We start from the raw sequence: 17,921 nt of genomic DNA, 5'->3' as shown, positions 1-17,921 counted from the left end.
CAAGAAGGGGGTAGCGCATTTGGTTTCCATGGGGATGCCGGTTGTTCGTTAAAAAACACGTCCTACAAGAAAATATATCGTCAATCAAGAAATCAAGCATCTTCATAATGTCCGTTTCAGAGGATTTTTGGTTAGAATCAGAGTGACATTTTTTACCAAGTTGGATTTATCCCTCCTTAAGACAAGATAATTGCATCTACGTTGGCCATTCTTTACGATAAAACAAAGCACCTCTTTCAATTGGTCTTTTGGTTTGGAATGGGGATTGTTTTATTTTGTAATAACATGTATTTCATTGGTTGTTTTCTTTACTCAACTTTTCAGCATTTTCCAGAAGACAATATATACCGATCTATTATATATACTTTTGGTGGGTGTAACTGGATAAAGGGTGGGAAGTTTTGACCTCCACTGGAAAAAAAAGATTGGATAGGGGTTAAAATTTTGCCTTGCAATAGGCCACTTGGAAACCGCACATTGGATATAAAATCCCCATTCTGACATGAAGTGGCTGCGATCCTCCACAGTCATACCCGTACTCTAGCAAGAGTTTCACTGCCGGACGTTAGAAGTTTGCTACATTTAAATACCCCATTCAACCCTTAGTTTCTTACACATATTCATAACAAGACAAACTGACAATAACCCCAATAGATATAAGATCTAAAGAGTGGATGAATGATAATTAAGGGTGGAACATTTGGACTGTCACTGTCATTTGGGAAAACACAGTTGACAACTAATAGAGCTTGTTTGTCGCGTGTTTGTTTCATTCCAATATGTAGATAGATCGTATTTTATACTGATATAATGAGAAATCAAGACAAGAAAGTCAGCTTAGATCAACGGGAAATAAGTCTTAGTCTCAAAATTTAATTTGGAAATTGTCCAAAATCATTTTGTTTTTTTACCAGTAAAGGAATGTTGAGAGTACTGTCATAAGTAAGTCCTTTTCAAACAAAAACAATTTGGTTCTATTAAACTGTTATAGGTTTTTTTTTAACAGAATGCCAATAGTGTCAAGCTTAGTTAGTTATGCACTTTGTTCTATTTTAATTGATTGATTGTTATCATATTGGAATTTTCAATGTTAAAAGCGTCGATTATGATGAACCAGGGTATTTCCCTTATCGGTTTAGTTAATTAGGTATTATTTATAAGTATGATCAAAGTTCAAACAAACTTAGTTAACCTTCCGGTGCCAACACAAGGAAGCTGTATGTTATGTGTTATAGAAACGCAACACATACATGCATTTTCCATTTAATCAAATCAAACCGAGACATGTTAAGAAGTAGAATTTGAGAACTTTTTCAAATAGGCCCATCATTTCCAGCAATTTTCATAACTTTTCTGTTTTTCAGATTAAATTTTCTCAGCTTCCAAAGTTTAATCTTAGAAAAAGATTTGAAAAATAGATTACATAAATAAGGTCTTTTGCATTTGGTCCAGTAAGACAAAATTTGGATGTTCATTTGTGTAACTAGTCCTTTATGGTAATTATATCCACCATTGATGGTTGTGAAACCGTTATATCTACTACTAGTATCACGGATCGCTGTGGCAATGACTTATAAGGAGCATGTTTTGTATATCGCGTCACATGCTTTTTCATGTCAAATTCCGATGAATAAAGGAGTTTCTTAATTTGATACATACGCTGTTGTTCTAAAACGTATTTTGTTTAGTTGTTTTCCATATTCTTTTTGTTTTTGTTTTTTTACAAAGATCTTTGCCAGATTATGGCGCTTTCTTGTTGATAAATATGAAAAAAGAGACATACAGAAATATGGTCGACTTATTTATCTATACCTATATATCTCTGTGGGAGACATTATTTTCTGCAGAATTCGTTTTCAATTATAAATTAACTAAACGTATAATATAAAGGACATGTGTTGAGAAAGTTTTTTGTATAAATATATATTTATTTTGTATTGTATTTTAAAGAATGAACAAATAACACATTATACTCATTAGACATGTTTACCATATACTGCATTTCACATTCATTTTACTTTATCATTGTAGACCTGAATTTCATCTGCAAACGATTTTTTGTGTAAATGAATGCCACCAATCAGTACAAAGTCATCGTCCTTTAGTGACGGTCTCCACATCACAATTTATGTCAGAAAAATCTTGTAAAATGATAGAAATTGCAATGTTCTAATCTAAAACTTATAAAAAGTCTTTCTTTCTCTAACATGTCTAAACTGAAGACCATACACCTAGGCGCATAAAAGAAAACTATATTGATTTGACTCCATGGTAAGTGGTATCATTCTTTACGGCATGGGGTAAATAAAGGCAAACATAGTTTACCCCTGTTCAATAAAACTCCATGGTAAGTGTTATCATTCTTTACGGCATGGGGTAAATAAAGGCAAACGTAGTATACTCCTGTTCAATAAAACTCCATGGTAAGTGTCATCATTCTTTACGGCATGGGGTAAATAAAGGCAAACGTAGTATACCCCTGTTCAATAAAACTCCATGGTAAGTGTTATCATTCTTTACGGCATGGGGTAAATAAAGGCAAACGTATGAAGCCGACGAGGAAGGATATGGTATTGTCTCGACCAATGATGTATTTTATGAGGAACGGCACGACTCGACCAGGCTTTTCGAATTTCATTCTATAACCCAGGTCTCGTCTAGACTGACAAAAACCAGATTTCATGAAGTAAGCAAGAGTGGTCTTTGGCGCGGGACAGTCCAACACTGTACAGGTTGGGCTGTCGTGATTTCTTTTTAATTTAGGTTCAAATCCCGTTATGGAAAGAACAAACATTTACCAAACCAAATGTTTAGATTTATCATTGTTGGGCTAAATCTCAGACAAAGTATATACGTATATATATTTATTTGTGAAGGGAATTTCCAAAAGAGGTTGAGGAAGTACCCATGCACAGGTTAAATATAGATTTCATTGAACAGATAGTTGTATTACAAATACATGTATGTATCCTCGCTGGTTAACTTTAAGTGCCGACCGTATAGCTGTATTACATATTGGTTTAAATATCTTTAAAAGATTTGTTATTTATGATATTTATTGCAGACACGAACTCAATCTAAACAATGTATAATAAGGTATGGCGTGTCAAATCTACTTTTATATGACGTATGAAAAGGTAATAAAATCTCACTTTTCTTTTTGAAAAAAATCTACTCAAAAAGTTCTTAAACGGGTTTGGAAACATTTTGTTTATTTCAAAAGAAAATTTTAATTGTGAAATAGTGAATATTGAACATTAATAAAGTATGAAATTTAGTTTTGATTTTGATTTTGTTCTTGTTTTTGTATTTGTATTCCATATCACATGATTTGATTAGTTGGTATATATGTTACAGTTAAGGAAGCTTATCACTGGCGTCGGAGATGGGGGATACTATATCTTAACTTCATCCCCCTTTTTTAAGATAAAAAATGTAAACGAAAGAGGACAATCACTAACTTATTGTACAGGCTATTAAACTAAAGTATTTGTTTTATATTGACACTTTCCGAAATTTCCCTTCCCCTTTCCGTCTACTCTGTGTGTATATCGTGTAAGATTGAGAATGGAAATTATCAAAATTTTAGATCAATGACCTGAAACTACAAGAAATTCTGATAAACAGATTTAAAAAAGCACAATGGGACGACACTCTTTTACAACAAGATCTGGTTAGCCTAGAAAAATGGTCAAAGACTGGGATATGCGCTTCAACACAAAGCAATACTACATCCTGAGCATTAAGTACATAAGCCTGAAATTATATACCCTCGATTGAAACATAATCCAATAAGTCCAACACAGTCCATACCTGGGACTACAGATATCGGAAGATCTGAAATGGACCACCTTCATTTCAAATGTAACTAAGAAAGCAAATTCTACAATAGGCTCTCTAAGGCGCAACTTAAGATTCTGCCCAAAAGACTGTTAGAAAACAGTATACATTCATTGGTGAGATCTACGATGGAATATGGGCAAATTGTATGGGACTCTTATACACCAAACAACATCAACCAAGTAGAACGAATCCAAAGAAGAGCAGCACGATTCATCACAGGGGACTATAAATCAAGAGAAGAAGGATCGGTCAACAACATGCTAACAGTACTGGAACTTAAAAACCTACAGTCCAGAAGAACAAGCCAAAGACTGGTATTTCTGTACAAAGTTGTTGAGGGTTTGGTCCCGGCTGACGAATTTTGGTAGAAAGCACAACCAAAAGAATCATTAAGCCGACACGCTTTGTAGACTTTGAAAGCACTAATACAGTTAACAACTCAGTTAAGAACAACTCAAAGGCAATTGAAACAACAAACTGTTAAATTGAACAATTTCAAAACTCATTCTTCATCAAGACTGTGATTCATTGGAACCATTGGAAGACAAACATAGTTTGCGCTAAGTGAGTTGAGAGCTTAAAAACAACTCTCTATCGCCGTCAATAGCGCTCTCCCTTCAGTCGAGTTAAAGCCAGAATTGGTACCTTCGATGTTACAATACAGATACAAGAAGATTCACCATCTAGAAACATATACGCTGAAGTGTGGTATGCGCTTAAATGGAAAACATTGTACGTATTCACTATAAACACCAGCATCCAACATCTACAAACTAAACAAGCATATACTCCGAACAGAAATTAAACATCAGTATATTATTATTGTGATTTTAGAAGATTTTCAAATGAGTATCAACATTAATAACAATTTAAAAACATCGAACTTTTTTTTGTTCACATTTCTGCTGCTGGTGGAGTTTTAATTCCCCGAGGGTCTCACCAGCCCAATAGTCAGCACTTCTGTACTGACATGAATTATCATTGATATGGTCATAATTGTATAGTAACTGTTTACAAATCTTTTGAATTTTTTGAAATACTAAGGCTTTTCTACCTCAGGAATAGATAACCTTAGCTGTATTTGGCAAACCTTTTAGGAATTTTGGTTCTCAATGCTCTTCAATTTCGTACTTTTTTTTTATTCGAGCGTGATTGATAAGTCTTTTGTAGACGAAACCCCCGTCTGGCGTAAATGCGAAATTTAATCCTGGTATTATCTACGGTGAGTTTATTCGACACTGTTCGACATCATTAATGAGAAGAAAGCATTGACTGGTTCATGGCATATTACTCTTCCTGTACACACCAGTGTGTGGTTTTAAACAAAATGATCATGGTGGGTTGTCCAGTATAAGTTTTTTATATGTTTATCATCGATGTAAACAAGTAAATATAACAAGTCTCTCTTTTATCTTTTGAGAATATGTCTTTCATATATTGTTGTAATTTATAGGTTAAATCCGTTTCACATGCTAGACTGTGAAATATTATATTCTGTGAAGTAACGTTACAATGCTTTGATCTTCGAATAATCAAAATAAGAAAAATAACTAAGTTTTATATCTTTATTTAACATATAAATCATAGTATCACAGTTAATAACAATATCAAGTAAATGGAATATCACAGCTATCATGTAAAGTCATTTAAAATGTCATATGACAGTTATCTAGTAAAATCTCAATCTCTCTCTCCTAAGAATCCCCCCCCCCCCCCCACATACACACACTTCAGTTTTCTTTCTTTCACGTCACACACACTTAAAATAGCCTATGATGATATATATGATCTAATATCACTATAAAGAATAAGAACAAGAATACTGGTGTGGGTACAAAAGTCTTAATTGGAGAAAAAAACATACACTCTCGTAAATATCAGAGACTTCAGGACAAGTTACTTTTATTTTTAACTTCGTCACTAAACGGGTCTGGAAACCAGATCCCCCCTCCCCTATGATTATTCATTGACACTCGTACTCAAAAATAAAACTTTCATTTAAAGATATGTTAATAGCTTCTTGTAGAAAAGACATTAAATAAGTTATGTGTCCTTGTTCTGCTGAAAATTATCGGTACTAACATATTTAGGGTGTAGCTTTCCGATTTAACGTATACAACAACTGCATGGGTTCCACATAAAATATTATAAAAAAAGGTTTACTTTTATGGATATATCTATTGCATATCTTGTTTATTGTAGACTGATTAGTAGAAATACCGCATATATTGGTTTGCAGAGATCTCAGGCAGAGATGTGATAAAATGCTTTCAAGTCAAGTTGAAGGTCGATGTGTATTTTCATATGATAGCTAACTGTCTTTGTACTTTTATTGCAAAACTTGTAAAATGCACACAATAAAAGAAATTAGAGAATCAGTGTAATGTACATGTGTAAATATCAAATACTTAAGTAGTTAAAAAAGAAATGTATAAATGGCAACTTTGTTTTATAACACATTTGAAAGTAATGCCAATGGTAAGACTATCTATCCTGACAAAAAGCACCAATTACAAAAAAAAAACTTGAAAAAAATATCATATCATGCCTCACATCTACTGGCCTCGAAATAAATATGCATAACTCGTACAATGTATTTTCCCTTTACAATTCCTTTTGATTGCATCTTCATTCTTGTCTCAAGTTTCGTGAAAATTGTCCTAGGACGCCGACACTGGCCATTCACTTTACATCAAATGATATACAGTTTGTTGTTAGTTACTATTATATAAAAGTATACTATGTATCTGAATCTCCGTGTAATGGAGATTGATTCTGAGATGATATGGCCTCTTCTACTCCTTTCAATGCTAGAACAAGTGGATACACCCTTTCGTATCGGTCTTCTCGAATATACTTTCTGACCACAGTCTGAAAAACATATATAAAGCGACTATTACCATTCACATATAAGATTGTTGTATCTATAAGTGGCGACTAAAAAATGTATTCCATTAATATAACCAGAATGCAGAAGTCAAGTTAACTTTTCATGTCATTTTAAGACAGACATTTATTTATTTGTCTTTATCCATGTTCTGAATAAGGTTACCGTACTGAACTAAAGTACAATAATTACTATTTAGATACTGAATTAAATTCGTAATACTAGAAACACAAAATGCTCATAGATCTCTGAAATGCAGTTTGGCGGACTTAAAAAGTATAAATACCTTTATTTTGTCGTAATCTGTTGAATGTTTACGACACACTTTTATAATCTTTGTCACATGTTCACTTGCTCTGTTGCCACCCATTAATCGAACTATTTGTCTGCAAACGACAAAAATATTCAAATACTCGGAATACATAATTTTATATTGATTGGTTAAATCAGAGGTTTAGAAAAAGACAATTAAAAATTCAACGTTACCGTCATCATGATTTCTTATATAAATGTAAAATCAGATTATCTTTTACTTACGCCTGATATTTATTTGACTGTTTCTGAAGGTAATCCTGTTGATTCTGTGTATTTGATACTTCCTTCATCGTAGCTCCCATTACAGACTCTAAAGTAATATATAAAAGTTATTTGTCAGTTCAAACCAAACAAGAGAAAGGTTTAGCTTGCTATAAAACCTGGCTTAATCCACCATTTTCTTCATAGTGGGAGGTCTGTGCCGAGTCGGGGATATGACGATTGTTGTCTATTTGTTTAGTGTGTTTGTGCTTTTGATTTTGCCATTTAATTAGGCACTTTCCGTTTTGAATTTCCTATTGATTTGACTATCACATTCACGTCAAGATAATTTTAAATGGTACTTTTTAAAAAAAAATGCTTCCTTGAGTGTAAAAGACAAGCGAACAGTTATAATACTAACCTGCTAATCCACCCTCTGAATGATGGTCACTAAACACACCACTCTCTCTTCCAGAATCTACAAGAAAATGTCTACTGTAAGTTATCATGCAAACTACCATTGAAATCTTGAGAAGTTTTATGCTTTCAATATTTCATTAAGATTTCGATTTTAGTTAGATTTAGAAAAATATTACTTTTAAACCCCAAAATAAACTTATTTGAAAAGATTATAAACAAAAAATATTATTTTTTATCGTATATAAAAAAGCTTCTGTCAAAGAATTAATAAATGCGACTCGTTTGGAATATTTGCCACTAGATATTTCAAATTCTTTATGCAAGGGCTTCGTTTGAATAACATTTTACCATCAATTGTTTCAAAGTTCTTTTTTTTTTATATATAAATAGGGATTTTCTAATATAAAAACTCAAGATTTCACCATCTACAATATAAATATACGATGTCTAACCATCATGCATTCTTAAAGTCGCAGTTGATCCATAATCTTACCGTTTGTTTTTGTCTCTGATGTCTTTCGTTCCTTTTTCCTTGGTGCCACTGAAAAATGTTCAGAAAAGTCAATTAGAACTAGAAAATGATAGATAGTTGTCTTATACCACATGTTAAGCACTTACTATAGTACCAAAAAATAATTTTCAATATCACTTGCCGTATTAAATGTTTGTAAGAAAATATTTTTTTTAATTTCTGAAAGAGGGAAATAATATTGTGATATAGAGTCCAAAAAGGGTGTAAATATATGTACCTTTTGCTACAGCTTTTGACAACTCAACTGCAGTGTGAGTGCCAATATTTTTACATTTATGACTCGATATCGCTTCTTGTACTTGTTTGGCCGTCGGTCTGTTGGCAGATTCTTTTTGTAACATCCACATAATAATAGACTTAATGTCGTCACAGTAATCCGCGTTCTCCATTGGTGGCAGCTGGAAACAAAATTAACTAAAAAATTAGGTCTGCAATATATACTCGAGAAAGTATTATTGTCAGTGTATTTTTCACTTTAATCTTCAAAGAGCTTACCTTGAGTTTGACTTGAACATGCTTGAAATATTTGCCACTGGACGTTAAGCAACAAACAATCAATATTAATCTTGAACATTTTATTTTGCACGTCTTTTTCCTATATATATGCCTTATTAAGATACTTTCATTTCATATTTTAACCACAGAACAAAGAGATTACAAAAACATGTTTATAGTGCTTTTTCAAGATATTTTTATTTGTCATCATTGTAAATAAAGTACACTGAAAAACAGTTGACCTTTATATTTGATTGTTTTGTATCACATTTTAAATGTCTTCTGCATAGATAGTGAATGATTCCCAAGTAAATCTATATGCATATAAATTTAGATAAGACTTTGTGTATTTATGATACTATCAACCTTTTTAAAGTGGATATTATAATAATCAAACAATGAGTAAATTATCTCATTCTTTTCTCACACGAAATTATATGTCAGGAAATATATTTATACCACTCTCTTATGGCTTTATATTTCAATATAGTATTTTCAGTATGACATACACCTACTTGTTTCTTTTCAACGAGTTGTCTAATCTGTTGTATATTTTCTGCTTTAAATGCATAGTCACCGGTACCCATTTCAAAACACGTACACCCTAAACTCCAGATGTCAGTCTAAAACATTGTAAACAAGGATTAGATAAAAAGGCAACATAAAAAAAAGAAAGAAAAAAAGTACTACATGTATCTTTAATTTTTTTGCATCAAACAATGGATTTAAAAAAAAAGCCTAGAAAATAACTTATTAATTTGTTTTTAAACATAACTAAATTATTCAATTTCACGGTTTAAGCACACTATAAATAACCCATGGAACAATAATGACATATATATATATATATATATATATATATATATATATATATATATATATATATATATATATATATATATATATATATATATATTGATTTATTCCAAGACTTGGGCGTGAATATACAGGCAAAAACCCTAATAATGCCAATCTCTAAAATAGCATGTTTATTGTTTACTATAGTCTAAGCGAATCTGTACCTTTTCATCATAAGGTTTCTTTGCCAACATCTCTGGGCTCATGTATTGTGGACTACCGATAAACACAGACATGTTACCTGGAGCCGCCACTGGAATCTCTCTAAAAATATAAATGGAATAACTGAGATGTCCAAACAGCAACTGAGATTTAATACAAAGCATAGATCCATAATAGATCGCCTTTCTCTACAAAATAAACTGTTTATTGAAGTACAATAATTTATTTCGTATATGTTTACACTGCATTATTAAAACTGAAAATATAAACTTAACACTTTTACATTGTCATATAATTGATTTTTGACAGGCTCGATGCAATTAATAACATTTCTTGTTTGCTTTTAAAATGAAAATGCAAATGTCAAAAAGTGGAAAACGTGTTCGTTTATTTCTCCTTGACTTCCTGGTCGGCAGCACAAATGGTGTTATCTTTTCATGATGACTTCGTATAATTGCAGTTCATTGAAAAAAAAAGGAAATAAAACACCCTTATAATTATTTTTTGGTGTACCCACCTTGCTACGCCGAAATCTGCAATTTTGACGTCGTTATGAGCAGTCAATAGAATGTTTTTACTTTTGACATCTCTGTGTAGGACGTTTTTACTGTGAAGAAACTGAAATATGAAAGTTAATGGGAAATAAAGTAACTACATGGCACTATCCACAGACACAACTTATGTTTTCAAAAGACTTTCTGATTTAGATTCATTACAGCTCTTTTGTTGGTTAATAGAACAAACAACTGAATATACAGATATACATATTTTTAGGGACCAGCTGAAGGACACCTACGGGTGCGGGAATTCTCGCTACATTGAAGACCCATTAGTGGCCTTCGGCTGTTGTCTGCTCTATGGTCGGGTTGTTGTCGCTTTGACACATTCCCCATTTCCATTCTCAATTTGATACTGTTATATATTCAGACGCAACCAAATAAATGCTTACAAAACATATCAAAGGGACTGTCAAACTATCATTTCTAATAAATGCTTACAAAACATATCAAAGGGACTGTCAAACTATCATGTCAAATAAATGCTTACAAAACATATCAAAGGGACTGTCAAACTATCATTTCTAATAAATGAATAATAGACACCATGTATAAAACGATGAAAAGACAAGCATCATTTTTTTACAAAACATAACACAGAAAACCAAAGATTGCAAACACAAATCCATCATAACCAAGTATTGACCTCAGATGCCCAGAAAAGGGTCGATAGTTCCTGCTCAGTGTTGATAATCGGGACCACGTGTATATCATATGTCGTCAAAATGTATGTACATTTTTATATGCAGTTGCTCGTATAGTATAGAAATTGCTACACCGGGTGCAGAATACTGGTAACACAGACGAGAACAGATTGCATTTGAAAAGATGGCTAGCGAAGATGTATGTAACTTGAAAAATAGTTATATCTTAAATAGTCATAGTCTACAACCAATGCAAATAACAAATTTTAAGCCTTCTTAATCCAAAGATTACAGTTTTTTAAACATTTCAATGTAGGTACTAGTATATGATTTACCGTCTACAAACATGTTAATTTGACTAGAAAGGATACTGATGCACAAAACGTGACTGAAGACATCAATACAGTACATGCCATTAGATATGTCTGAACGATTAACAACACCAACCAAATCAAATTTGATCTTTTTACAATTTAAATGCAATTCATCAATTGTAAACTAATGTATACAAATAGTATATTGATTTTATAGCTAGTTATTTTAAAATGTAAGGTACATGATAATACTGGTGTCATATTATCGGTTGTTCTCATGCTTCAACTTCTGCATACGGGCTCTGAAGACATCAATACAGAAATACATGTCACTAGATATGTCTGCATGACTCATCAACATCTATTCTTATTTTTTTCATTTTACAATTCAAATGCCATTATTTCGTACTATACAAATAGTATATTAATTTGATAGCTAGTAATGTATCATAGTGTTAGGTACATGGTAATACTGGTTGTACTGACAGGACGATATACTTTGGCTCTGAATGTGGCTACTATAATAAGAATTATTTACTTAAAAAATACCAGGAAGAATGTCAAATAAACTTTCGCAAAATTCCCATTAAACCTGTGTCAAAACAAACTAAGATTTAATCGCAAATATTAAAGCTTTACAACTTATTTTTAAGGTACTTACTATAATTAATTTTAGTTGGAAAGTCATTGTATGATCTTTTTATTTTACTTATTAAAATATAAGTATAATAAATGTATAACGGTATAATGATACACATACCAACTAAGAAATGTGTCGAAAACTTGTTGCATTGAGTATTAGAGAGTCATAATATAGATAATATTTTCAACATTCTCACATTTATGGTTTGTGGGCTTATGTGAAAAATTGAGCACTCTGAATCGAACATATATTTGGGTAATTGGTCGTTCCATTAGGACTTTACACTTTAAAAACTGTTTTATGTTTTATTTTTGTTTTTTTTTATCGTTCTTTTTTATAATAGAAGGGCGTTGGTCTTTTCGTTGATTTTTTTCACACTTTTCCTCAATCGGTCTCATTGGCAAACACACCAAGTCTTTACATTACTCTGATGAAACATTCACGTCGTTATTCGTCTTATTGAAGTTTTAAGGGGACAAAAAAAAAAGCTCATCAAATCTGAATCTACTATGAGGGGGTCTACTATAATTATAGTAGTCTCAGATCAAATATATTAGACTTATAATCATGTTCGTGAAATGCGTTTCGTCTACAAAAGTGTCACCAGTGACACTCGAGTAAAAAAAGTTAAAAGACCTAATCAAGTACACAGTTAAAAGACCTAATCAAGTACACAGTTAAAGATCATTGAGAACTCAAACAATAATAAGTTTTACCCAATTCGGCTATGATGATCTATACCTTAAATAGAATATTCTGAGTAAAACTGTACAGTTTGGGTTTTTTTCAGTATGAAATAAAATAGCGTTCAGTCTTACTTCTAATCCAGATGCCATCTGTCTGACGAATTCTACAAACATATATTCTGAGACGACCTTGTTTTGTCGGATGTACTCGTATAACGTACCACGCTCACAATACTCCATTATTATATAAGCACTATCTCCTTGGCGGAAGCACTCTACGTATTCAACTATATTCTGGTGTTTGAACCGTTTCAAGTCGGACAGTATTTGAGTTTCTCGGTCTAGAAGTTCTTTCTCTCGTCCGTTCGCTCGGCTTAAATTGATAACTTTCATAGCATAGTTTGTAGGCTGGAAAAAAATGAGTAAACTTTTAAAATAACAAATACTCAAAGTCAAGATTTAATTGAAATGACACGTGAGGCAGGGGTGGATCCAGCCATTTTCAAAAAAGGGTTCCCAACCCAGGATAAAAAGGGGGAGGTTCCAACCATATGGCCCCATTCAAATGCATTGATCGACAGAAAAGGGGTCCCCCGGAACTCCGCCTCATCATCGTCCCCCCTGGATCCGCCCGCCACTGCAAGGAGAGAGCAAAATTGGACTGTCAAAGTTTAATATCGTGAAAAATTCATAGATGTATCGCATATTGTTTTTCTTTTTAAAAGTGTAAATCTTTTATAGAGATCAATTGAAACGGGTCAAACTTTAGATATTGCTTAATTTTATCACAAACATAAACTTAAGCAGAATTTTGACCCTCCCCCTTTTGTTTTTAATAAAATGAATATGACGTTCGGTTGAAATCTTAGATGTCAGTGCGATCATGCAAACATCAAATCTATACTATTAAACGAGAAGACCTCATTTTGGGTGTCGCTTCTCTTCTTTCCACAATAAATTAATCAACACGCCTCTGTGTCCTATAGGTACAGTGCATAGTCGCATTTGTCATCCATTCATATGATTATTCAGATTGAGTTATTTTGGGAGAAAATCGAGAAAAAGGGCATCCGGATATTGTCCCGTCATTGGACAAAAATTTAAGTCAGATTATACTTCCGGTTGGCGTTTTTCTGTATACTTTGAACATACAAATACTACGAATAAAGTGTATTTTCAGAATTCTATCTGCTATCATTTTCAAGTTTAATATCCACGGTGGTCACAGAGTTTATTAAATAGAGAGGGTCTGTATACTATATCAATGACCACCATGGATTGATTAGAAAACTTAGAATTGAAAGTTAATACACTTTATTTATATAGTGAATGTTCATAATATACAGATAAGCGCTAAAATTATTCATGTGCACTTTTGATACCTTTTCTGAAATTCTCCAGTCATTAAATCTTTTACAAAATTCATTGATTAAAAAAAAAAGAAGATGTGGTATGATTGCCATGTTGACAACTCTCCACAAGAGACCAAAATGACACAGAAATTAACAACTATAGGTCATCGTACGGCCTTCAACAACGAGCAAAGACCATACCGCATACTCAGCTTTAAAAGGCACCGAAATGAAAATGTAAAACAATTCAAACGAGAAAACTAGCGGCCTTATGTATGTACAAAAAATGAACGAAAAACAAATATGTAACGCATAAACAAACGACAACCACTGAAGTACAGGCTCCTTACTTAAATGTTCATAACATACTAAATGTATATTCATATTGAAATTGATAGAAAACCACACATTGGAAATTTTGGAAATAAAGGAGGAGGGATTAAAAAAAAACCTTTTCTTGTCCCCAATAACCTATGATTTATGATAATTTTGCTGAAATTCTCCAGTCATTCAATATTTCACAAAATTCTTCCAACAACACTTTACATACTTTAAACTACGCTCTGAATGCCCGCGATTTCGCGGGTGTGTTCTAGTAAACTTTAAATTTACATTGCTGCAACACATCTGAAAATATATTGAATATTTTGGTGATAAAATCATTAACGCTTTATTAGATTTGAAGAAAGAAAATTATATTATTTATTCGTTTAAATTTAAAAACAACAAGGCCGTCATTGAGTGAAATATGCGTTGACAAAATTATTCAACTCTCTATGGGGTCTGAAAGATAAAACCGTAGTGTATAATTATAATTAATATGACATTAGAGTAAAGTAAAAACAAAATCGAAGAACGAAATAAACAGATAAGTGATAGTGCTGATTTGATGACCACCATTTAATTAATTTTATGTTTTCAGGTGGTTTTTTTGTTGTTGCAATTTTCAAACAGCTTGTATGACAATATAAAAATAATCAATATGTTTAAACAAAAATATTAAACAATATATTTTTAAGTCAAAAAAGAAACTCACCTGAAATGACCCTGTCCTTGACGGGATCTGATCAGTTCTGGTAACTAAATAAACTTGTCCGAACGTTCCTTTCCCAATATGTTTCTCTACAGTAAATTCACCACAACTTTTACCAATAATATTAGGTGTAGCCATCTTGTACAATGCAGACGAACAAACTGATGTTCTCAGAGTAAATCACAAAGATGGAACATTTCCAAATATATTACTATAACTTCCTTTTTGGTAGATAAATATAGATGTTTATACCTGAACAGTTTATGACAATTATTAAAACGTCAATACCCCCGATTCTATATTTAAATTTGGATTGTTTGGAATTTAAATTCGGTTCTCGGAAAAACAAGATCAATTTTTACTACTGGTAATTTTCAATTCAAAATGCAATTCCTCGGTTCGGTTGTGAAATAGTCGTAATTAGTATTTATTAAATGTACAAAATATGTTTTCTCTAGTTGGTCGTGACAAGCGAAAAATCCAACGATATTCGGTGAATGATGATCATTGGGGGAAAAGGGGGGGGGGGGTCTCAACTACGAATATATTTATGTGCTCCATCGAAGAATGGTAAAATGAAACAACAAACATGAATAATACTATCAAAACTTTTATTTGAATTGACTTGATTTTTAACTATGGTTATGTAGAGACTATAAGAGAAACTGAATTATAATTATATTTGAATTTTACTTAGCACAATAAAAAGACTTGTACGATATACAATTTGATGTTTTTGAGACTACAATGAATAACATGCTCATCGCACTACCAAGTACTTCGATCACAAATAACACTTTGAACGAGACTTATGTGTTCCAACACGAGCAGCACGACGGTTGCCACATTTTGAGCAGGATCTGCTTACCCATCTGAAGCAACTAAGATCACCGCCGGTTTTGGTGTGGTACGTTTTGCTCGATCTGTTCACGTTTATCTCTGTTGTGTTTTATAGAATTTTGTTTGACCTTTCATCGTTATTCATTATTTGTCATGGCGTTGTCAGTTTCTCTTCGATATTTGTGTTTAAATATTCATATGGTATCTGTCGCCTCTCTTTAAACGCAACATAAGTGCCAATGAAAATATTTTTTTGGGAAATAAATTATCCGTCAACGTGTAATCCTTAAAATCAATGTTCATAAACATTATAGAAATAAGGATATGTGATATGATTGGCAAAGAATGAGACAACTATCCACCCAAGACCAAATAAAGTGGATGTAAGCAATAATAGGCAACCATATATAATGGGGTTTTCAAAGGTTTCGAGCTTAAAAACCAGATCCTCATTCTTGTCCTAAAATATGCCGTATTCTTATTGAAAACATTTTGTAAGTGTAAAATATAGGACAATAAGTCAAGCTTACTTGTATTTTGTAAAATTTTATGGCGTTTTATTCTTTTGTTTTATGTTTCACATTTAATAATTACTTAAATGTCAAAGACAATTGAATCGAAAGTATTAACAATTATTGCATGGTATGTAATTCTATTTAAAACGGTGATATCAAGTTGTTATAAGTTTTACTTTAAACCGCTAATAGACACTGGACATTTTTATTTACCAACCAAATTACAAAATTAACCGTTTAAATTAGAATTGGACGCGTTTGAAATGAATGCTACAGCAAGGAACTACTACAAAGATTCACATGATCCACGAAAGAACTATCCGACTGCAGCTAAAGACGCACATCTTAGACTTTTGGCAGAGTTAAGCAATGTGATAGACCCGTCAGTTAATAAAGTGAGATATGATGCAATAATCCGTCGACTGGTTCCCTACATGGTATCTATGTTGTCTAAGAAAGCTCAAAACTTCATTGACATATTTGAGTCTTTAGAAAAGCTCCATTTTGTTGAGGTTGGAAAGTATGGCGCCTTGAAAAAGATTCTGAGGGAATTTGATCCGCAATATGTACAGATCATAGAAAATGCTGAGGAAGAAATCAAAATTATTATGAAATCACACAAGCAACCGAAGTCAGTTCAGAGTGAGTATACAATGAAATGGAATGGCAAAAATTTTGAAATGTTGACAGTTTTTAAAACCTACTTTTATTGATATCAATATACATAACAGACGGCATGGCGGTTTTACTTCAACGATGAGGTAACGAGACGGCAACCTAACAAGGTAACGAGACGGCAACCTAACAACATGTAGAGATTAATTTGAAATAATTCATGAAACAAAACCTAAGTCCTGACTTCTTCCACCAATAAAAACTGGCTCAAAAGCGGTGCTTAAAAAGGGAGAGATCCGTTTGCGCCAAAATGCGTCCTTTTGCGCCAAAACTTTTTTCTCCAATGCTACATTTGTACCACATGTTTTAAAATTACATGGTATCATTTGCGCCAAAAATAAAACATACGATTGCGCCAATTAGATGAAAACTGACTTCCTTACTCCTTTACTCGAACTTGGAACCGGCAGTTTACACAGCAAATGTTTAGTTTTCTGAAACATATCTCTTTTTTGCTGCTGCTGCATGGATACTTCCTATTTTAATGTATGTAGTAGCTTGTAACTTCACTTTATTGTCCAAAAACACAAACATTGAAGGATGAAATGCATAAAATCGTTCATAATTCCTAAAAATCATAAAGCCTTTACGCATGAGAGGAACAAAATACTGTGTCATCAACATATGTGGCTTAAACATAATCAGCGAAAGCTTCTATTTTCTTCTTTATTGGTATATCTTTATTAAATATTCGGTAAAGCAATAGGGTTTATTCTATCTCTGTAAAACTGGCGATAAAAAACAAAAAATCAAATCAAAACAAAACAGACAAATAAAAAGCGGAACGCATTCCTAAAGGGTAGATGATTACGTTTTGCATAAGACATACATCTGGCTACAATAAATTAATGTTACATACATGTACTTATATTTTAACAAATTAAACCGAGGTACGTGTTAACTAAAATGTAACAAATTAAATATGTTAAATTTTATGTCAAAAATTACT

General features: G+C 32.4%; 1 protein-coding gene across 3 annotated transcripts; it reads right to left on the bottom strand.

Moving 5' to 3' along the window:
- Positions 1-5,394: 5,394 nt before the first annotated feature.
- LOC143062631 (serine/threonine-protein kinase Nek4-like) lies at positions 5,395-15,225 on the bottom strand. Of its 3 annotated transcripts, XM_076234301.1 has the most exons (11): positions 14,946-15,216; positions 12,690-12,965; positions 10,231-10,331; positions 9,716-9,815; positions 9,209-9,316; positions 8,416-8,596; positions 8,160-8,207; positions 7,668-7,724; positions 7,268-7,355; positions 7,017-7,116; positions 5,395-6,714 (listed from the first exon to the last, which is right to left on the bottom strand). In XM_076234301.1, exons 1-11 carry the CDS (start codon positions 15,078-15,080, stop codon positions 6,583-6,585), a joined length of 1,326 nt encoding a protein of 441 aa, XP_076090416.1. In that variant the 5' UTR covers positions 15,081-15,216; the 3' UTR covers positions 5,395-6,582. The 3 variants fall into 3 exon arrangements, with proteins under 3 accessions (XP_076090416.1, XP_076090434.1, XP_076090427.1); XM_076234319.1 differs by lacking the exon at positions 12,690-12,965 and having other exon boundaries at positions 14,946-15,225; XM_076234312.1 differs by lacking the exon at positions 7,668-7,724 and having other exon boundaries at positions 14,946-15,219.
- Positions 15,226-17,921: the final 2,696 nt, after the last annotated feature.

Source organism: Mytilus galloprovincialis, chromosome 1, assembly GCF_965363235.1.
Source record: "Mytilus galloprovincialis chromosome 1, xbMytGall1.hap1.1, whole genome shotgun sequence".
Taxonomy (NCBI): Eukaryota; Metazoa; Mollusca; class Bivalvia; order Mytilida; family Mytilidae; genus Mytilus; species Mytilus galloprovincialis.
The sequence above is the reverse complement of the archived record's forward strand: the minus strand, read 5'-3'. Positions and strand labels throughout refer to the sequence as shown.